The sequence below is a fragment of the Nelumbo nucifera genome, chromosome 2, assembly GCF_055504915.1.
Source record: "Nelumbo nucifera cultivar China Antique chromosome 2, China Antique-T2T, whole genome shotgun sequence".
NCBI lineage: Eukaryota > Viridiplantae > Streptophyta > Magnoliopsida > Proteales > Nelumbonaceae > Nelumbo > Nelumbo nucifera.
Window position 1 is genome coordinate 61,509,359 of NC_142650.1, and position 23,346 is coordinate 61,532,704.

General features: G+C 38.8%; 1 protein-coding gene across 1 annotated transcript; it reads left to right on the top strand.

Annotated features, from left to right (window-relative positions):
* Positions 1–908: 908 nt before the first annotated feature.
* LOC104586920 (serine/threonine-protein kinase D6PK-like) lies at positions 909–4,059 on the top strand. Its single transcript, XM_010244313.3, has 2 exons — positions 909–1,574; positions 2,778–4,059. The coding sequence occupies exons 1-2, from the start codon at positions 976–978 to the stop codon at positions 3,571–3,573; spliced, it is 1,395 nt and encodes a 464-aa protein (XP_010242615.1). The 5' UTR covers positions 909–975; the 3' UTR covers positions 3,574–4,059.
* Positions 4,060–23,346: the final 19,287 nt, after the last annotated feature.

Consider the following 23,346-nt stretch of genomic DNA (forward strand, 5'->3'; position numbering starts at 1 on the left):
TAAGTGATACCCCTATCACAGGTGGGTAAACAATTAACTTTCCCACCTAGGGGAAAGTTGCAAACATTTGGGAATTACTACAATTAACTTGGCAGAAGCCTAGACTGCTTGAGAGGCCCACAATTTGGCCTTAAGGATGCGTTTGGAATCAGTGTAAAACCTCATCGGTGTAGCGATGATGTTTTACACTAAAGTGAAAGTGACATTGATTATCAATGTAATATCGATTATCCATGTAAATATTACATCGATAATCGATATAAAACCTTACGTTTGATAGGTTTTACATCTACATCAATTATCGACCTAAAACTCCACTCCATCCAAATGTATGTAAAACTGAACTAAAATAAAGTTTTACGTCAATCATATGATTACACTCTATTTGCAAAACAAAATCAAACTGGTGTAAACTTTTACACCCTTCTTAATTTACACTGACTCAAACACAACCTAAATTTTGGTTGTTGCTCATCAGCGACTGTCTGTTTGTAGAGGTTGTGTGAGGAAGAAGTCTGATGTGCAAAAGTTCGGGGATATTCTTCCTACCTTCAACCCTAGAGCTTATGATGTTGGTTTTTCTTTTTTTTTTTTTTTTACTATTTTTTGGATGTATTATCCTCCGTCTTGTATAGTTGTGTTATATGAAAAGAGTTTTGAACAATCATCCATGAATTTTGATAAATTACGGCTATAACATTTATGATTCCAGTTGACTAGCCATAAAATTTTCAATATCATATCTTTTCCATATCATATCATAGTTGAACCCGTGCTTAGCCCCTTTTGGTTGGAAAAAAAAATCCGATGGCGACGGGCATCTCATAATCGTAGGCCCACCAAATGGCCCAAGCCCAGCTTTCGGCCCATACGGCCATACTCCTACTCTTCGGTCTTAATAAGTCATAACCACTACCTCTCTCTCTCTTACTCACAGTCACATTTCTTCTCTCTCAGACTCTCTCGGAATCGGAGATGTCTGAAGCTTCCTCACATCCAGAGGGTCCGACCCCTACCAATCAAACCTTGCAGCCATGGCTGGACGACCTCGCCGACGATCTGCAAAGCATGAGCTTCAACTCCACCACTACTGCGACAGACATCAGGCGCAGCACCAGCTCCGGCTCCGAGACTACCTGGACCGCGTCTAGCTTTGGCTCCATCTCCACCAAACCCCACGCCTCCTCCGGCGACCCCTGCTGGGACGGGATTCGGCGCGTCAGATCGGAATCGCCTAATGGCGGACTCGGACTTTGCGACTTGAGATTCGTCCAGAAACTCGGCAGCGGCGATATCGGCAGCGTCTACCTCGCAGAGCTAAAAGGCGCTCCGGTGTGCACGTTTGCTGCCAAGGTGATGGATAAGAAGGAACTCTCGAGTCGGAACAAAGAAGGGAGGGCGAGGACCGAGAAGGAAATATTGGAAATGCTGGATCATCCCTTCCTCCCCACGCTGTACGCGAGCCTGGACTCTGCTAGGTGGTCCTGTCTGCTGACTGAGTTCTGTCCCGGCGGTGACCTCCACGTGCTCCGGCAACGCCAGCAGGGGAAACGATTCGACGAGCCAGCCGTCAGGTGCGTACGTTAGCAAACAATTTTCCTGCCAGTTTTGTTTGCATAGTTCTCGCTGTGGGTGTCATCATGCACACCGTCTTTTCACCTTGCGATGCGATGGTGGACGGAGTGTGGGGTCCACTACCTGGCCTCATGCATGGTCATGTCGGTGGTGGGCCAGTGTCCGGTCACTCTCCTGCCGGTCGTTGAATTTATGCATACAAAATTTTGGCTGCGTCCAGATTACACCGGATCATTTTCATTTGGTTTTCTGGACACCTGGGAGAATTTGAACTTCTAAAGAATTAGGACGTTCCATTCGACGACAATCTGTCACTACTACACCTCTCTTTGGTAACTCTAGAACCTCCTTTCTAGAAAATATTACTGTTATGCCACCTCCATTATTACCTTATACAAACGATTCCGACGACGGGACTACTCCAGGAATCATCATGATCTCTACGGTTTGGATTATTCAGATCGTCCCTTCTGACTTTGGATCTTCTTGAATCCTCTGACACGAATCCGACGGTCAGAAAAGGCATAGCCCCACGTGCGTTAGCTCCCAACCAATGATGATAGAGATTTTGGTTAGTATCGTCCAAATGCTTCTGGGTCCCCGGGATCTATGGTGTCATTTGGGCGGAGTTACTATATTGGGAGGGGTCAATTCCCTTGTACCACTAGCAGGGACATTTTAGTACTTTCATTTGTGGTATCGTTACCTTCGTAGAAATTTCTATTCCATCGAAATCCGGGAAGACTCCTTGTTCCGGTTTTCCGTTTATATTGGCGGGATTCTGGGGATTTTTAATTCATTCCATTTCCCTTTTGCTCTTTTCTCGTTTTCTTTTGTCTTTTCAAGAGTACTTACGTATCGGAATTCGGAATTCGCAATTATTTCCCCCTTAGTGGCATTTCCGCAATTGTTTAGAAAACAAGGCCCTGACTTGTCCCTGCAACCGAAGAGGCTATTCAAATCCTCTCGGACGTCGGGCTGTAAGTGCGCATTACCTGATCAAATGGACCCCACGAAATAAGTTTGCAGTTCAGATGCTGGGATCGTATTTCCATCATCATGAGGCCTCCCGCTTCGCTGGCCATCCGATCGGAACCCATACGGGGCCCACATATGTTCCCATTCAATTATTTTCACTGCTGCGTTCTATAATTAAATGCTTGAATTATTGATCTGGAATCCTTTGTCCACGTTGTTTCCAGGTTCTACGCATCCGAGGTGGTAGCTGCTCTGGAGTACGTTCACATGATGGGCATCGTCTACAGGGATTTAAAACCCGAGAATGTTCTCGTGAGATCTGACGGTCATATCATGCTAACGGATTTTGACCTCTCATTGAAATGCGATAGTTCGACACCAACGGCTCAAATCATCTCCGACAAGAATCCACCGGTCCCGACCATGTCCAGTGACTACCCGGTTGACCCACATCCATTCGCCGCTGCCTCATGCATCCTGCCTAGCTGCATCGTCCCGGCAGTCTCATGCTTCCACCCGAAACGCAAGCGCAAGAAGAAACCCAGCCGGCGGCGCGGTCCGGAAGTAGTGGCCGAACCGGTCGACGTGAGATCGATGTCATTTGTCGGCACCCATGAGTACTTGGCACCCGAGATCGTATCGGGCGAAGGCCATGGAAGTGCGGTGGATTGGTGGACGTTGGGTATATTCATATTCGAATTGCTATACGGGGTGACCCCCTTCAAAGGCATGGACAATGAGCTGACCCTGGCCAACATCGTAGCTCGGGCCCTGGAATTCCCCAAAGAACCAGCGATTCCGGCACCGGCGAAGGACTTGATCACACAACTGTTGGTCAAGGATCCGGCCCGGCGATTGGGGTCGACGATGGGCGCCACGGCGATCAAGCGCCACCAATTCTTCCAAGGTGTGAATTGGGCACTGTTGAGGTGCACCCCACCTCCCCACATTCCGCCTCCGTTTACCAGCCGGGATGTGTCGGACGATAGCTGCCCCGAGACCCCGGTCGAGTACTACTAACGAGAAAGAGGAGGAGCTGAACCGGAATATTTTGCAAGCCCTTGTGGATTGGAGACACTTGAATTATCGTGGACACCGCATCGAGTGAAGTGGGCCCCGGCACGCTTTGGGCTATATGCGCATAGTGAAGTGGGCCCCGGCACGCTTTGGGCTAGATGGACTTTTGAGCTCAGTGGGTTCTTGTTGACATTTTACGATTTTGTAAGGTGAGCCGGTTCCGGCTGCCGGGGACAGGGCGGAAGATGTTGACCAATCCTGAAGCAAGGAGGAGCAAAGAAACATGGGTTGAAGGACATACAATTTTTGTGTTCATTTGTCAGAGAGCGTGCCCCACCCACGTGTGATGTCAAGTGTGTGAGTAAGGGTTAATGTGGGGAGGTGTCATTAGAAGTAATCTTAATACTTTGTATTCTTTATTTACATATATAAATATATATAGTCACATGGAGGCTCCAATTCTTGGATTTTTGGATCCATGGATACAAATATTTGGTAAATTGGTAGAGAGTACTGACCACTGACCACTGATCACTGATGCTACCATTATTGTTTTTTTTTTTTGGTGTTTTTTTTAATAATACAGAACATGTGGTGGAGTTGGGTTAGTTTGTCAGTGATGGATTATCAACTATTTAATTTAATAACTATGTCATCTGTCTTTGAGATCCTCCATATTATTGGTCGGTACCAAGTCATCGCTTTCACTCAGTGAATAGATCCATGAAATATAGAGTTTTTACTTTTTAACTGTTTAAGAACTTGACCTCAACCCCTACATGTTAAATCTACATCCATCTATCGAATGCTAATTACTAATATCTTGATGATTTAAATTGAGAGAAGGGGAGAAATAGAAGCTGTAGATAGAACATATTCAACAGATATGGAGAACCCTAATAATGAAATTAGGGATGCAATTTAACCGAGCTGATATAATTTCGGCCTGTTTTGGTTTGGTTTGGTTTGATTTGATTAAAATATTATTATATTTGAGTCCGAGTTCAATTCATGTTTCGCTTGAGTTTGTGAGTTTTCAAGTCAAATTTTTTATTAGTCAAACTTAAATTTAAATAACTAATCAAGCTTACTTTGAGATTGGAACTCGAACAAAATTAAACTTGAATCAAGCCTGAACTGTTTGATTAAAAATCAATTCGATTGCACCCCTAGATGAAAGTGTGAAACTACTTCAACAGGATGGAATAACATAGCAAGATACTTGGTCGCAGTTGAGATGGTGAGTCAACGTGGTTCCCATCTTTGGAGTTTGGACCCCTTTTCTGCTTCCAAATTTCGGCCAAATTGCGAAATTCATCACCACTTCAGAGCCACAAGACAGCTCTTTAGTCTTCACAGTCCCATTTTCACATGGAAAGTGTCCAAATATGGTTGGGCATTCAATTGAATATGAGGCAGCTGTCCCATGAAAAATTCGAAATGTCCCTAATCAAATGGTGTTTTTGGTAAGCCAGCTAAGAGAGAGAGAGAGAGAGATTAGGGGTGGGGGGCTGGTATCTTCTAGGAATGGATCAAGGCATTCACCTTGCCTTAAGTCAAACTCGACATCTGCTGCATTGGGAGTAAATGTCTCAAGTCTCAACTACATCCAAGGAGGGTCTCTCTCAGTGAACAGTGACTTGTTCTCAGGCCAAGGCCTAGTCCAGTTGGTACAACTGGGTTTGGGTCTAACTTATATGGCATGATTCAGCTCATTTGATCTGGTCTAATATATAATATCTTGCATTGAGGTCGTAGAGATAATTACCACTAATTAATATGACTTCAGCCTACTTAAACAAAGTTAGTCGGCAACTTTCACCTTCATTTAAAACATAATCAAATCGTCAGTCTTCCTTGTTACTTTTTAAGCCCCAAGTCAGAATTCATTAAATAAATGCTCAGATTACATCCCATAACAAGAAAAAATGAAAAAAAAAAAGATATAAAATTATAAATCACACTAATCTTGCATAAAAGAAGAAAGTAACAATGAGCACCGGGAGAAAATAGCTCGAGCAATTTCTGCAAATGGCACAAAAGTCATAAGAATGCCAGGATAGGGGATCATCTACCTCCAACAAAGATACCAATCGAGAGGTGTCTCATTGGTATGTTAGTTGGTTCATTCCAGTATTGATGCAGAATCAATTCCCATAACTATCAATTTAGGAAAAATAAGGGATTATTTGGGATGGGTGGCATCAAATACCAAAAAAAACAGAGACATCAAAAAGCGATTTTGAAGAATAGCACAAATTGCAATAGCAAACCCCAAATTATGGCAGAACCATGCATAGTTTCAGAGCTTATGTGGCTTCAAGTGAGGCCCAAACCCCTACCTACTAACCTCCTATATCGTTGTAATCTAATTAAAACTATAAAAGGAAGAAGTTTTCAAGTCTAATCACATGGAACATAATAATTTTATAGAAATGAATTAGAAGTTGGTTGAGAGTTGAGAGAAAAGGACAAGTGAAATGATTCATTTGTATTGAATTGGAGATTTTTGAAGAGTTGGTAAGATGTGATTCGAAAATAATACCATCAACCATTTGATTACTTAAATGGTTATTTTAAGTACTTCATATAATAAGAACTCATGAATTTCTTATATCCATCTGCTCTTCATCAGCTTTTCTATTATGCAAACATAATTTTGCTTTTGAGTTTATCATGGGTCCCAAGGGTGAAGGATCAACAGTACTAGGCCTGTGACTCGCTTTATATGCATCATGCTTACAAGTTTGGGACCCACTATCACTAATTGGTCCCACCTAAGAGATTAAGCAGGTCTAAGGGAGATGAATTAATGATCAATATTATGTATACTTTGTTGTTTTCATTTGGACAGAGAGAGTGTCATTCTAGAATAAAGTCGCCCTCATAATTGCAAAGAGGTCCCCTCTCTTCGTTATCCAACTGTTCATCTCACTATCAAATAGGTTTTACCTAAAAGGTTGCCTATCTGAAAATGAAAAACCTAGAAAAATCAGAACTTATGGCCATTTGATTCATGAACACTGGCACTGAATGAAGCCTAACTTCTATATAAAACTAGAATTATTTGATTGTGCCGATACTGTTTTGATGCCAGACCTACATAAGGGTAGGTCCCGGTGCAATAAAAGAGGGGGCAATAAACAAATAATGCTCAATTTGTTTATAGTGTAAATTTCATTTGAATCGGTGTAAATGCATAAGAGTGCAAATAGGCTAAGTGTAAATTTCATTGAGGTTAGGGATGCAATTCGGACTAATTGGGCCAGGTTTTAGCTCAATCCAGGCCTAACCCTAAAATTTGGGCCTATAGCCTGAACCTAGCCCCAGCCCAAGGTCAAGTCTGAACTATTCAACTTGAGTCCAGCCTCACTAAAATTTCATGCACTTGAGTTCGGCCCGGGCCCAGGCTCTGATTAGTCTATCAGCCCATATGAAAATTTGATATAAACTTATATGTATATGCATGCATTTATGCATATCTGTATGCTTTATTAAAAAAGTTATGAATATATAAATATGTATATATGTATGTATGGCTCAGTTTTGAAGCAATATAAATATAAATATATAGAATGCAATTGGGCTGGGTTTGGGTTACCTAAAGAATAGGCTCAGAACCATCCTGAAAATTTAAAAAAGCCCTAGATTTTGGTCTCAGGCCCTAGGTAAAACTGTGAGCTGGATCAGTTTGACAGCCCAAATTGCACTCTTATAATTGAGGTTGGAGGAAAGTGGTGCAATTTTACACTGCCAGTCAGTGCAAATAAAACAAAAATACAAATTTTATATGGGGTAAAATACAAAAGCCTCCCCTGAGTTTTCTAGCAATCATAAAAACCTCCCTTATGTTTATACTTTAGCAAAAACCTCTCCTTTACTTTTTAGAAAATATGCAACTTCCTCCCTTCCTAGACAGAAAAGCCAACCTAATGCATTTATTTTTTTAAATACCTATTTTGCCCTCTCTCCAAAACACTATTCATTTTCTTCCTAAGAAGTAAGAACTAGAGGCTATCGGCCTTCCATCGCATACCCATGGCCATGGCTTCTCCTAAACAGAATCAATTCCCAAGAGCTTGAGACAAGGTCTATCAATCTATCGCCCCCATTCCCTCTCTCCCTCTCCAAACATAGTCTACAGGAAAAACAAAAGTTTGCAAGCTGGGGTTGCTTTATAGGAAAAACGAAAGGTTGCAATTGGGCTGCAACTCGTTACAGTATTCAAATGGCCAAATGGGTACTCAAGCCTAAAATAGCTAATAGTTTTGCTATATTTTTCAAGGGTCAATGATGAATACCTTCTAAGTGTAATTTCTAATCGCTTCATGATTTAGTAAACGGCATGAAGCTTAATTTGACTAATGAGTTTACTTTGAATAATTCAGTTTTAAGAAGAAAGAAAATAGAAATTTCCAATAAAAAGTTGAAAGGGGATTCATCTCATAGAATTAAACAAAATCGATGGATGTCACAAGTGCTATTAGGACTCGATTAGACATCTCTCATCACTACTCCAGCTTACATAAGGTGTGCCATCATCTTCCACCAATTCATGTTTTGTCTCCGAAATCACCCCTTTTCATGGACATTCAACTTTTACATGCTTGACAGGTATAAGCTAAATACCTTGAGACACACTCAAGACAAACTTGTTAGCTATCGTAGTAGTCTTCCACCAATTATTCGTTCTGCAAGTCTAATCTTATTCGATACTCAACGTTGGAATTATTGGCGCAAGACAAAGAGGTCGAAATGCAAGCTGTGTTAGTTAAACACCTCGAAACACACTCAAGCTGGCCTCATTGTAGCGATTGGTGAGGCCGAGATACCATCATGTTTCTCATTTTCCTTGTGTGATGGTGGGTGTTTGTGAAATTGCAGGTGAAGAAAGAACTGACAAAGAATCAATCGAGTGGAGATGGTGCACGAGATTAGGAAGGCAAAAGAGGCAAAAGCCGAGATGTAGCCAAGGCCAGATAGAAGGCCGAGGCGGAGAGAGAGAGAGATGACGACTCTGGTTTTCCATTATGGAGAAGAAATGAATAGTGTTTTGGAGGAAAGTTTAATAAATCTACATCTAAATAGATATTCATAAGGGCGAAATAGGCATTTTAAAAAATCAAACACATTATTTCGGCTTTTTTTGTCTAGAAAGGGAGGTAGTTGCATATTTTCTTAAAAGTACAGAGAAGGTTTTTGCTAAAGTATAAACATAGAGGAGGATTTTATGATTATCAGAAAACTTAGGGGAGGTTTTTGTATTTTTGTTTACACTCTTACCTCATATTATTTGGCGAGTAGGTTTCGACTCTTACCTCATATACTCATATACACCCAAACCAATAGTATGCACAGGGTCAGTGGAAACCTGTGCATATTATTGTCACAAACAAACATATGCAAAGCTAAACCAAGCCCAAAATTTGTATTCTGGCTCAGATTTGTATCGGAAATTTTAAAATAATCTCTTCAGTCGAACCATGTGGAACCAAAGCGTACCATGCTTATTGAAGCCTAAATCATAGCTAGTTGCTTTCATAATCTATGTTCTTAGAAAAGGATTCATTTAACATATCTAGTTATCAACTCAATTAATGAATCAATTAGTTCAGTAAGAGATAATTATTAGATTAGAATCATTGGTGGGTCCTCTCAATAGTCAATACATGGATCAATGAACCAACGACATAAATAGGCTACCTCATCAATTGAGGCTGGCATCCTTCAATGATTTTTTCCTAATAAGACCAGGGTACTAGGTAATAGTTCAGATCTTTTGAGATTCTTTATGTCAATATGTTTCTTTCATGATTAACCATACAAAATTTATTTTAATGTTCGATTTAGAAATTATGAAATCCAAGCTGTAAATGCCTAATAAGAACAGAAGGGTGCCTGCATGAACTTGAGATCCTTTCTCTGGACAACTTCCCACCTCTCTGCCTCTCTCATCGGTGTCAATATGTTATGGTCCCGCACATAGGGTCCCGTTACGAGTCGGTCCACGGTGCGAAAGCCCTGCTTCCCCTTGCGCCTTTCCTTGCTTGCAGACCCGATTACGAAAACTGGATGGGTGATTTGTCTAAGAGACCACCCGAACTCTCCTAAGAGGGTGTTTGTCCAAGAGACCACCCAAACTCTCCTCACTCTTTTGTTGACTGGAAAACTGAATGCTTTATTTCAATTCGTGGCTCCTTAAATAGGAGATTACAGAAGAAAATTCCTAATTAAACTCAAACTCCAACTTGACTCAAACTCCTAATTACCTACTCCTATTGGTAACTCACTCTTACTTAAGATAAGATAAAGATGAGATTAAGATAAAGCTAAGGGATAAGGGATAAGATAAGGATAAGGTAAGCTAGCGGCGAGTTGGCTTGATGTGTCCGGATAAGGGTGGGCCCACCCCTATGAGCTGTCGTGTGGGCCCCGCTCTACTGCTGCTGCCGGGTGCGTGCGCGCGACTCATGGTGCCACTGCCGCGCGGTGCGTGCGCGCAGTGCTGCTGCCGCGCAGTGCATGCGCACGCCTCAAGGTGCCGCTGCCGTGCACGCGCCTCATGGTGCTGCTATCGTGCTGCTGCCTGGCGGTGCGTGCTGCGCGCCATGGTGCCGCTGCCGTGCGGTGCCGGGCGTGTGCATGGTGCGTGCTGCCGTGCAGTGCGGCGGTGCGCGCTGCTGCCTGGCGATGCGTGCTGCGCACTATCGGCGGTGCATGTTGCAGTGCTGCCAGGCGGTGCCCACTGTTGTGCGGCCTGCTATGCGGCTGTTGCCTATGACTGCGCCGCGGTGCCTTGTCGGATGGTGTGACCATAACACAATAGACCAGTTTTGGACTGGACCCCATCCAGTCCAAAATTAATTTGGACGGATCAAAAAGACATAGTGGATCATTAGATTGGACTGGATTTGGTCCGTCCATAATAAATTTATATTGGATTTGGTTGGATTAAACCAATATCCGGTCATTGATATAAGATAAAAATATAGGTGTCAATGGATCGAGTTTGGGTTGAAATCAATCTAAATTAAAATGAATTTGAACAAATTAGACGGTCTGAACATTGAATTGGACCGGTCCAAAATGGTCCAAATTATTCATTGGATTGGACCTGGTCCATTTGTAATGGACACACATTGGACTGGATCGGATTGGACCAAATCCAGTCCAATCGACACCCCTACTCTCATCTATGATATGGCCTTTCTAGAACATCCATGAAACAGGGCGCACACTGGATGTGCTATGTTTTCACCCACAAGTAGGCCTGTAAACGGTATTCGAAAATCCAAATTCGAATCCGATATTCAACATAATCGAATCAAATTTGAATAATTCGAATTGGATATTCGGTCGAATTCGAATATTAATTTCTTATTGATTAAATTATCGAATCGAATTTGGATATGCATTGATCCAATCCGATAAATATTTGAACCGATATATATACATACATACATACATACATACATACATACATACATACATACATACATACATACATACATACATACATACATACATACATATATACATATTTGTACATTAATATAATAAATAAAATCTTTTAGGGATAAATGAGGAAATCTGTTCCTCAAACCCCCAGTTAGTCGGCACTAAACCCCAAACCACTCGACATTTTCTTCTCAGCCCAAGTTTTCTTCTCTCTTCCATCTCCTTGCAAACCCTAACCCTAATCCTCCCTTCGTCGCCGCTGCCACTGCCGTCGTCGCCCGAGCAACCACACCAGCCACACCAACAACTCGACGCCGCTTGAGCAACCACCATCACCTATCTCTTCTATCTTCTCCTCTCTTTCATGTTTCAAATCTTTATTCATTATCGCAGCCGCTCGAGCAACCACCATCACCAACAAACAAGAGGCAACAGGCAACGTCAGTAACAGTGGTCGAGTGACAGTAGTCTTGATGGCAACCACCATCACTGACGACAACCATTATCTTCTCTATCTCTCCTTCGCCACACTGCCACCGTCAGTGATAGTAGTCTTGACGGTAACCACCATCGTTAACGAAAACCATCATCTTCTCTATCTCTCCTTCTCCGTCGCCGCACTACCATCACCGCTCACCGGCCACCACTACAATTGGTCGAATTCGAATCGAATCAAATATTAGATTTGATAATCGAACTCAAAGATTTGATATCCGTCGAATATCGAATCGAATTCGAATATTAGAGTTCATAATCAGTTTCGAATTCAAATCTAGCCTGATTCGATTCAAATTCAATCCGTTTATAGGCCTACCCACAAGTTGAGGCCCCAACTTACAGTGGACCTTCTCGTCAATGATGTTGCTACTGTACATATTTCTATTTGTAAAGTTCAGTTTGGAGGGAGTAGAAATACAAATATGTAGAGTTTGTATTTCTACTCCTTCCAAACTGAGCTTAAGGCTCTCTTTGTGAACAATGTAAGTACAAATACATGTGATGAAGGATGCATATTTGTTTCTGCACTGCTTCTGAATTGTACCAGTCAAGAGTGAGTTTTAAGCGGGAACACTAGCTTGTGGAGAAATGGACTCTGTCCAGACTAGGCCCAGGCTATGACAAGAGTTCAGATTGGCTCCTCACAGCACATTGTAGCTGTGCTGCCCCTGCATTTGGAACATCTTCCTATGAATGACAACATATAAGTACAAAAGATGTTCGCATTGTGTGACTGCAATGTGCTGTGGGAGTGGTATGGGAGCCAATCTGGACTCCTATGCTATGTGGCTGCTAGCAAAAAAACATGTTAACACAATGACAGCACAACATCTAGTGGCACATGAGGAACATCTCCCCATAAATGTAACATATAAGTACAGTGCATGTTAGGTCACTTTTTATCAGCAGCAGAACTGTACTTCTTAAAGAAAGGATTTGTCTTGCGAAGTTGAAGGGATTATTGAAACAGGTGGAGAAAGGAATATTGGACATCTTTTGGGTTGAATTTGAATTGTTGAGCCAATTAGAGGAAAATAGAGTATCCATATGGGTAATTTCACTTTATTATCTATCTATAGCATATAAAGTGGACACTTGCCTTGGTTTTGATGCATATATTCTTTTAGACTCAATTTGGAAGGAATACAAATACAAATATAAATATGTATAGTACAAATCTATACAAAATAATATAAAATATAAGGTTTTGCACTCTATATATTTGTATTTGTACTCCTTCCAAATAGAACCATATGCTCAATTTGAAAAGAGTACAAATATAAATTTGTAGAACGCAAAACCTTGCATTTTGTATGTTTTTGTATTGTACATACTTGTATTTATATTCTTTTCAAACTGAGTCATGCACAAAAACACAGCACATACCCTTACATAGTACTGTATAAGCAAATATTTGTCTTAATATAGGTTATAAAAATTAAATTTGATTATATGTTAACATATATCTTTACTCTTCACTTACATAGATGTGCACAACACATGCCCTGTAGTTTGGATAATTTTGTGTATTCCACTCACTTGGAGGGATAGTCATATTCATATAATTCATCTATTGGACAGTTGCTTGGAGGGATGATCATATTAATCCATTGAACAGGGAGCTCTCTAGATTAGCTGTGTTTTCTTTGATCTTCCCACCTCTAAACTCACCTCAGCCTTGTCCCAGCTACATGTGGTCAGCTACACGAATCACACTTTGCCATTCTACTATATTCAGTGCCAATATCCATTGTTAAATTATGGGCCCTTGAATCATCACACTTTGCCATTCTACTATATTCAGTGATGGAAATGGTCATTTGTGCATGTATACATACTATTGTGGTCCATTTCTCATCATTATAGCTTAGTTTGGGAAAAGTGTAGATACAAAGTTTGGGTTCTCTTCGTTATCTGGAACAGGCGCCTAGAATTGGAACCAGAATGGCATTTGGTTGATCAAAATGGGCCATTCCGATTCCCACTATAGGCGGCGGAATGAGATTCCCGCATATTTAGGAATGGCCATCCCCCAAGGAATAAAATTCCCATTTCAGCTTATATATATATATATATATATATATATATATATATATATATATATATATATATATACAGACGCCGGTCAGTCATTCTTCCTCTTTCTTTCCTTTCTTCTTCCTTTTCTTCATCTTCTTCATGCCCCTCTTCTTTCTCTCTCTCTTCTTCCTCCCCCTATCATTGCCGCAATTAATACCGTCAACTATTGGTATTGTTCTGTCTCTCTTCTTCCTCTCCTCTCATTTTTCTTTCTTCCTCTTTCCCCCTCGTCTTCCTCTCTCATTTTTCTTTCTTCTTCTCTTCTTCCAAATCTCTACTGCTGCCACTGTAAAAACAACCGAACAATTCTTCTTTCTTCTCTTTCCTTTTCTTCTCATTCTTCCAAATCTCCGTTGCAAACAAGTGCAAAAGTAAAATTATGGCCAATTCCGATTTAACTTCGAATTACACCAAAATAGTAACAATCATAATTCAATTATGTTTCTCGTCTGAACCAAAACAATCTTATTCGTAGGGATTCTGATTTTGATTTCGGTCCTGATCATGAACCAAATCGACCCTTAAAAATACAGTATACCAGGCTTAATTTGTACTAAACATATTTGTATATTAGAGTTATTCATAAAATGTAAGTAATTTTTTCTAACTTGTCATTGACTCGACTGCTTGGTAAATTGTTACCTTTGTTAGTAAAAAACATTTGTATTAAGCCATATTAATCCATATTACATACCTTGTTTCTAGTAAATCTATAATTGTAAAAAAAGAGGTTTGTCCGTGAGTTTGGCTTTATCCATTACTTTTGTTGGTTTGAGTTTGGTTTTATTTAACGTGGATACATTGAGCTAGAGATCACTCCGGCTATTAATTATGGTTTTTAAAACCGATCCGGTGACCGAATTGGTCAGGGTCTGATTATTGGGTCAAACGGTTTGATCGTTCAAACTGAATTCTTAGCCCGTTCTGACAGAAAAATAAAAAAAATTCAAAAAAATAAAAAACAGTTAAAACTGTTCAAACAATTCAAATGGTTAATCGTCCGATTCAGCAATTCGCTAACCAAAATCAACAGTTTTAGGAGAAAATCCGGTTTTGGAGGAAAATAGAACCGATCAAATGACAAATTTCCAGTTTTTTCAATCCGACCATCCGGTCTGGTTCGATTTTAAAAACCATGCTATTAACGACCAATTGGAAATGTTATTCTATAAGACACGTCAACCCATTCAATAATCTGTTTGTCTTTTTCGTCAGAAGAATGTTGTGGGTAATTACACTTTTTACACCACCCCGTGTAGGGTTACAATTCAAATTGACCCAAATTAACCTTTTACACTACTTTGGATTCAGGCTTTCGAATCGGACCTACTCAAATTTTGACAAAAACTAACCCTAACCCTGGTACTAATCCTATTATTAATTAATCGGATGCATATAGTCTAACCTAATTCCAATTGTAACCAAATAAAGCCTTATTCCAACTATACAGGTCTGCTACTGCAACATGAACCTTATTCTGCCATTCGACATTCTTTAATTCATACCCATTGTCAATTATGAGAAGGGTTATAACCAGGTTGGAGGAATCTACTTATGTTTAGATCTAATTTGGATATTCGGACATTCCAATCCGATGCTATTCATTGGATTTTGATCAAATTTGGATATTATATACATGATTTTTTAATTGTTGTTGATCCGGATGGTTGAACCATTCGGCTTGGGAACTGTTCAGACAATCGGTTCTATTTTATCCTAAATTTGGTTTTTGGCCAAAATCCGTTAAATTGGTCAGACAATTAAACCGTCGACTCGTTCAATAGTTTTTGTCCATTTTTATTTTAATTATTTTTTAAATTTTTTTGTCAGAATTGGCCATCCGTTCAAATTGAACGGTCGAACCGTCAACTCGAAAACTGATGGCCAGAACAGTTCTGGTTTTAGGTCATTTTTTAACACATTGATTATATATCCTTAATAAATTAAACTAAAAACAACCAAAATATTATATTTATCAAAAATAAATCAGAAATGACTCACATATAACATTTTATTATAAAAATAAAAAATATTATGGCACTTCAATTTATGAGCCTTTGATGAAAATAAGATATTGAAATCAAAATCAACTTTATCAATAAATATATGCTAATTTTATATAGAAATATGCATATACATACTTACTAATAAAGGATTAAATGCAAAATTAAACTTATAGAGAAATGCCTTAAAAACAAGAGGTTTTAAAATAAGTATGACTAAAACAAAGTATATGACATGTAAATTTAGTAATAATAGGAATGTAAATCAAAATACATTTAGGATTGGAGAGTAAGAGATACTCAATTTTTTGTACCTTGATTCAATAATTCATAACGAGGAGGATATCACCCAAAGAATTAAAGCAAGTTTGGTAGACTAGATGGGTCCATCTCGACTTACGTTTGATAAGTGAATTCCATTTGAATTAAAAGTAAAATTCTATAAAATAGATGTAAGACCAACTATGTTGTATAGAGTTGAGTGTTGCACATTCATAAAATAACATGTTCAGAAAATGAGTGTAGCACAATGCAAATGCTAAGATGAATGAATGATAAAAAACTAGAAAGGATAAGATTAGGAATGAAGTCATCCATAGAAACCTAGGAGTATCTCTAATAAGTGATAAAATGAGAGAGAATAGCTAGATAGACTAAGTGGGTGTTTGGCATCGATGCCGTTTTTTGAGAAAATGATGCCACATCAGAAAAAGCGGTACTTTAGAAAACGACATCTTGTTTGGCACCATTTTTTCAGGGGGGCGAATGTTGCTTCAGACCACACCTTGGAAATCGGGAAAGTGTGGTCTGAAGTTACACCAAATTCATTGTTTTCTCAGAAAACAGCTCGTAGCTGCCAGCGGTGCAATGATGTGGCATTATCTTGGAAGTTGGATAATATGACCAATGATGAAAATGGTTGTATAGTGTTGTTTTCCCAAAAAATAATATATGTAGCAGCACCGCTTCCAAACAAAAAACGTGTTTATAACCCACACATGCCCAGTACCGTTTTTATGAGAAAACGGTGCGATATTCCCAGTATCGGTGTCGAACACCTACTAAGATGATTTGGTCACATACATAGAAGACAAGGGACCGGAAGAGATAGGGGTAGACTAATAAGGACATTGGTCAAACTAGAAAAAAAAAAACAGATTTAAACATTAATAATTATAAATCTAACTTTAAATAAAAGAAATCGGCAAAACAGGATTGATGTAACTAGTCTCGTATAATTTGGAATAAGGCATGGGTGATGATGACGACGACGATAATATGTATACTTATGTTTCTGTTATTGGACTTAAAACCCGGGCCAATGAATAACTACCACATGACCCACGTCAGAGCGAAAATTGGTAAATTCGTCAACAAGCTGGCCATAATGCAACAGTCGGCCGTTACGAGCAACTAACCTATCAAGTCACCAATTGTCACACTTTTATAGCAGATTAAGACCAGGTAATGTGGGTTATTGTGCCATTGTGGGTAAAGAATGTGGACCAACTTTACATCTGCACCTAACGACCCTTTCCTTTCCTGTAAATAGGACATTTACCCCCAATGGAACACTCTCTTAGCATTCCTTTTCTTCGTTTCTCTTACTCTCCAATCACCTCAGGTAGGTCACTTTGTACCCTCAACTAGTCCCCTCGAGCTCCCTGGCTCCCACTTCTACATCTCAACTAACTTGAGTGTTCCCCCGGGAGGGACAGAGCCCTCCAACCTGTTTTTGTAATCACAGGTGACTCAATTACCGTACTCTTTGGGTGCGCTCCCAATTTTTCTTAAGATGAGATTTGGTCACAAGACCGTGTTTACATCGTTCTCATAGATCCTTAGGTTCAGTTTAGAAGGAGTAAAAATATAAATATATAATATAAATACATACGAAATAATATAAAATAGGAGATTTTGCATTCTATACATTTGTATTTATACTCTTCCCAAATTGAGACAGTCTTTCATTTCCCCATGAAAAATGTGGTAAAACTCTGTGAGAATGGTGCGAGCACTAAATCCGATATTGTTTTTTCCTTGCTTGTTGAACCGAGCAGAATCAGAATTAGATTGGAATGAATTCAAATTCAATCCAGTTATAAACAGATCTTGTTTTGAAAACCAAATTTGATTTAATCGAATCAAATTTCAAACTCAAACTTAAATAATTGACCCCTTCAATCAACACACACTGACATATACACTCTCAACTATCACGGTGTTTGGTATCGTTTACATTTATTGATGCTGTCACATAGGTGCCATCTTAGCATTTTTTTCTCTCTTACTCTTTTGCATAGGTCGAAAATGTAAAAAGTGAACTTTAGTTTATATGCATGTCAGCCATCTGTAGAAGTTATTTTTTGGAGTTTTCACAAACGACCAGGCATTTATTCACTGTTACACTGAAATAGTGCCCAGTGACACCTATTTGTTATAAACGATTGTAATTATTGCATTTTTCAGTTTTACCAACAAATAAAATAGAAACATTTATTCAATAAAACCAAACACATACATAGTCTTGTCATAATTTATGACCCGGCCCATGTCTGCGTGTTATGTGTAGATAGGCTCGGGCCCAACCCATGATTATCGAGCCTTCAGATGTTATTCGGCTGCTTCCAGCTAGAATGATTTTATTCACAGTTGATGCCACAACCTCCTCCCTGCTGATACCGATTACCATGAAATGTCGACTCATATCTTTAATGCTGCCATTCCTCATAGTTCCTTTGATCCAAGCTTAGTGGCTACATTCAAATGATGCATTTAAATTTTCCTTCTTCCCGTTCAGGAATCAATCACATTGGACGAGTCGATAGTTCTTTACTTATCTGGTTTTATTTCTGTTGGTTCTCATCATTGTTCGATTGTTCATTTTGTTACTTCAATTGTTTGATTGCCCATTCACTATGCAAACTGTTCGGTGAGTTTGTCACTGCCAATTAAATAAATGCTGTGCTCTACCAGCAGCAGTGCCTAGCTTTTGTTGGGTTTTCTCCTCTTGAAATTACTCTTGTTTTTATTAACCAGTGAAAATACTGGCCAAATGAAAGATAAGCATTTGACAGCCAACATATGCATTCCATCTGCTCGAGAAAATTACTACTTATATCTTGGGCAGCAAAACCTTGTGCCTTCTCACTTCTAACTTCTTTTCAATGATCTACTGTACAATTTCTTACCACGGCAAACTGCTTAGCATAAAATCTTTTTTGGTATTGTTATATTATACGTTCTCGTGTAATCATCTATTGTATTAGTTCGATATCTACATGTTTTCCTAAATTCTTCTTTTGCATGGTGTACTCAACCACAATGCTAAGGTTCTCATTATAGAACACCTTCTTACAATATGAACTCCACTACATGCAATCTTTTCTTCATTTAACTTCTTTGTCTACTATAAACCTACACACAGGAATTACTGAACTAATGGACGTTTCCTGTTTCTTTTTTTCTTAAAACTTGCTATTACAGGGCTATCTTGTTTCTAATCAGTACAATTTCCTGCAACCAAGTGCAATATTTCATGGAAAGTCTTCCTTATACACGCAACATTATTGGGCATTAAAGTGTAACAATACCCTCCACAGACATAGGTGCACTTCATAGAGTTCTGTTTAAGATTGATTGTTTTATCATACAACTTTTTTTATGAAACACATGTTTTCTTGCAACTATTTCATTGACTTCTTTATCAACAAGTACTTTAACTTCAGCTTGTTCTTTATTCCATTTTCCACTACTACCTAACTAAGCAAATGTTCTTCCACCATACTGTGTTAACATCTTGTAAATTTATATAAGAATAAGGTCACCTAAATTCTAGAAAAAGAGAAAAGATGATATATTCTTTAGATTGTTCTATATCAAGGTGCAGAAGCAACAAACGGGTTAGTGTTGGATATGGCCACCCCATATCACTACAAAACTAGCAGAAGATTATGATGGATCTTCATATTTCTATCATCCTTTTGCATTTTTCATCTTTAGTGTTGGAATTATCCCTAGAATTCCATATCTTCTTTTTTGTGCATTTTCCTATTTTGGCAAGTGTGCAAAGCTAAATGGTTGAAAGGCTTTGAGTTTGATGAGTTGAATTGTTTGGGAGTTCTGTCCTTTTCTTCCCTCCTTTTTCTTTTTCTCTGTTTGTGTGCTAAATTCAGAAAAAGTGTTAGTAAAGTGAAATTAAAAAAAAAAAAAAAGCAAAGAAGAGAAGTTGAGGAGTTGAGAAGAGGTAGAAGAGAGGGAGAGAAGAAGAAAGGGAAGACCAACAAGGTTATGTCAAACATCCTCTCCTCATTGTTGACCCAGTATGTATTATCATTCATTAACGGTCTAAATTATAACAATGCCCCTAGATAGGTACAACAAATATAAAAGAGAAAATAACAACTACAAAAAGACAAGTATGCCTTTGTCACTAATTCTAACACTCCCCCTCGAGTTGGAGCACATATATATCAATATCATAAAGTTCTAGTTTATTACAAATATAATTCATCCTTGAATGGCCCAAACTTTTAGTAAAAATATCATCTACTTGGTCTTCTGACGTAATACAAGGAGTAACAATATCTCCACTTGCCACTTTCTCTCTCACAAAATGACAACCAATTTCAATATGTTTAACTCTTTCATGAAATAATAAGTTGGAGGCAATATGTGTTGTGACTTGGTTGTCACAAATTAATGGGTTAATTGATTGTAACATTCATCTTTGAAGAAGATGCTTCAACCAAACTAACTCATAGGTAGCATGGGCCTTGCCTTGTATTCAGCTTTAGCACTACTCCTAGATACCACACTCTTGCTTCTTGCTCTTCCAAGTAACAAGGTTCCTACACAAAAAGGTTTAATAACCTATAGTAGACTTTCTGTCCATTAGAGGCCCTACCCAATATACATCTGAATACCCTTCTAGGGACAAGTCTCCATTTTTCTTATACAACAACTCACAACCATGAGCACTCTTTAGATACTTCAACACCCTCATAACACAATCTCAATGAGTAGTTGTAGGATTCTACATGAATTAACCGAGGACTCCAAAACTAAACAAGATGACCGGCCTAGTAATAATAAGACAGATCAGCTTGCCTGCTAGTCTCCGTTTTCTTGCAAGGTCTTCTAATGGCTTCCCCTGATTATCAATCATTTTCATATTGGAATCCATAAGTTTCCATTAGCTTGGATCTCCACAACCCCATTTTATCTAACATGTCTAAAGCATACTTTCGTTGAGACAAAGAGATTCTCCACCTTGTTTCAACTTACTAATTCCATGTGCTTCACTACCACTAAGAACAATAGCATCAGCATAAACTACCAGGATGATTTTCCTAGGTGAAGAATCCTGCTAAAGACATAATGATCAACACTACATTATTTCAAACCAAAATCTTGCACCACACTACTAAAGCGACCAAACCATGCTCACCTCCTCTTGAAGATCATCATGAAAAAAAACATTTTTGTATCAAACTAAAGCAAGGACCAACTAAAATGGGTGGCTAAGGAGATGAGTACCCATATAGAGCCTATTTTAGCCAATGGTGAGAAGATCTTTGAATAATCCACACCATAAGTTTATGTATATCCCTTAGCAATAATTTGAGATGAGAGGTAAGGAAAAAACCAAATACAATAGATAAGCAACATACCCAACAAACCATCTACTTCCCAGGAGGTAAGGAAGTAAGATCCCAAGTATTGTTGGATTCAAGAGCATGAAATTCTTCATTCACTACAATAGATAAGCAACATACCCAACAAACTATCTACTTCCCAGGAGGTAAGGAAGTAAGATCCCAAGTATTGTTGGATTCAAGAGCATGAAATTCTTCATTCACTGCCTTCTTTCAATCAAAAGATGAAAGAGTTTCATGTACAAAACATGATAGATAAATAAATAAGCAAAGAACCAAACCGGTCATCCGATTAACTGAGTAGTTTTAGTTTGGTTTTGGTTTTTGGTTCTAAGAAAAAAAAAACAAAAAGACAATTCAGTTTGGAAAAAGAACCCACAATTCAATTAACCCCTAGTAGACATGATAATTAGGCCTATATCCTATTATAATAAAATGGGTCCATTGGCAAAACCACTAACTCCTACATAATGGAGCATGTATTGGAGTAAACCCTAACCAGCATCCCACTTACATGAGATTAGCTAGCAAGTGGGTTGAGATGGCAACCCTAATTCTAGGCTATAAGTAGTGGTGCCTAGGAAGGTCTCCGTTTTCAATCTCACCTATAAACTTAGAGAGCTCTTTTTAATCTTACCAACACTTGTGAATTGCAATCAACAATACTTACAACTCTACTCTAACTCCACTTCAAGAGAAAAGAAAGAAAATTAATTTTTTGTCTCATCTACTTCACAACCCAATTGAATAAAGTAGTGATGAACCAATGCCCCATCCTTTAATAAAGGAGTATTTAATGTAAATTTAAAAAACAATAAGGTTAAAAAAGATAATAAATTTTATGAAAATAATGCAGGTCCAAATAAGTTAATTCAATCCTTTTCCTAATCTATGATTTTCTCCTTTTTCAGAAGGAGGATTACAGTGTATTTACCAAACAAATGATATCGAACTTTTCTCCTTATTCTAACCAAAAAAGGAGATAAGTCCTTAAACAAGGAATGCCAAACACAACCATAAACAAAGAAATGTTCTTGATTTGCATGGCAATTGGCAACCTCTAGAGTTAATATGGGCATTCATAGGCCTAGGGCACAAGTCTAAGTAGACATTAAGGGTGTTCATAAAAAATGAATGCAATCGACAATACTTACAAGTCTATTCTAACTCCACTTCAAATTCAAGAGAGAAAAGAAAGAGAAATAATTCTCAGTTTCATCTACTTCACATTGGATTCAAGCTCTCAAAGAAGATTAAGTCATCAAGATAGACACTTTTTTTATAAGCATTCTTCACAATCGATCAAACGCAAAGACCAAAGTGGAAAACACAGTATCAATACTTTCAAAAGCATTAGAATCGCACCCATGACCTTCATCTTCACTGTTTTCAAGCATTTAAGTTATGTTTGATTTGAAGGAAAAAGGTAGGGAAACCTACCTATACAAGGTTTTCCTACCTTTCTCTACTTTTTTCCTTTAAACCAAACACAATTTTATTGCTCATAAAATCAAGAAAACTCAAAGAACATTAGTATCAACAGTCATTTTGTAATAATTTATTTCCATATTTTATGTTAATTCAATAAACGAAACTTTATGTATTAAGTCATTTTGTATATAGTAATACCAAAACTGAATTTACCCCCACCCTTGATTTCGAAAAAAAAAAAATCGGCAACGAATCCAAAACAAAACCATGAATCCAAGTCAAAAACTTCAGGTTGAATTAGGTTTGGAGGTTGGAGAATCCACATTGGGTCGGGGTTGGCCTCAACCCGACTTAACCTGCCCAACTTGCAGCCCTATGAATGGAACTGCCCACATGATAATCCAACAATCTAAATATTTTGGTCCTATAAAAGTCTAGTCTGGTGGAGTACACCACCAGGTTGGCCATGTTCTGATGTATTAAACTATTTTTCTACTGATGTACTATGGCGTCCCGGGTCCCACGGTCCCAAATCCCAAATCCCCGTCCAGATGCAACCGGTCCCCACCAAATAGCACCGGCTAAACCAGTCGCCCAATGGTCTTGTGCACTTCAGGCGAGATGGGACCCACAGCGCACGATAGATTCAG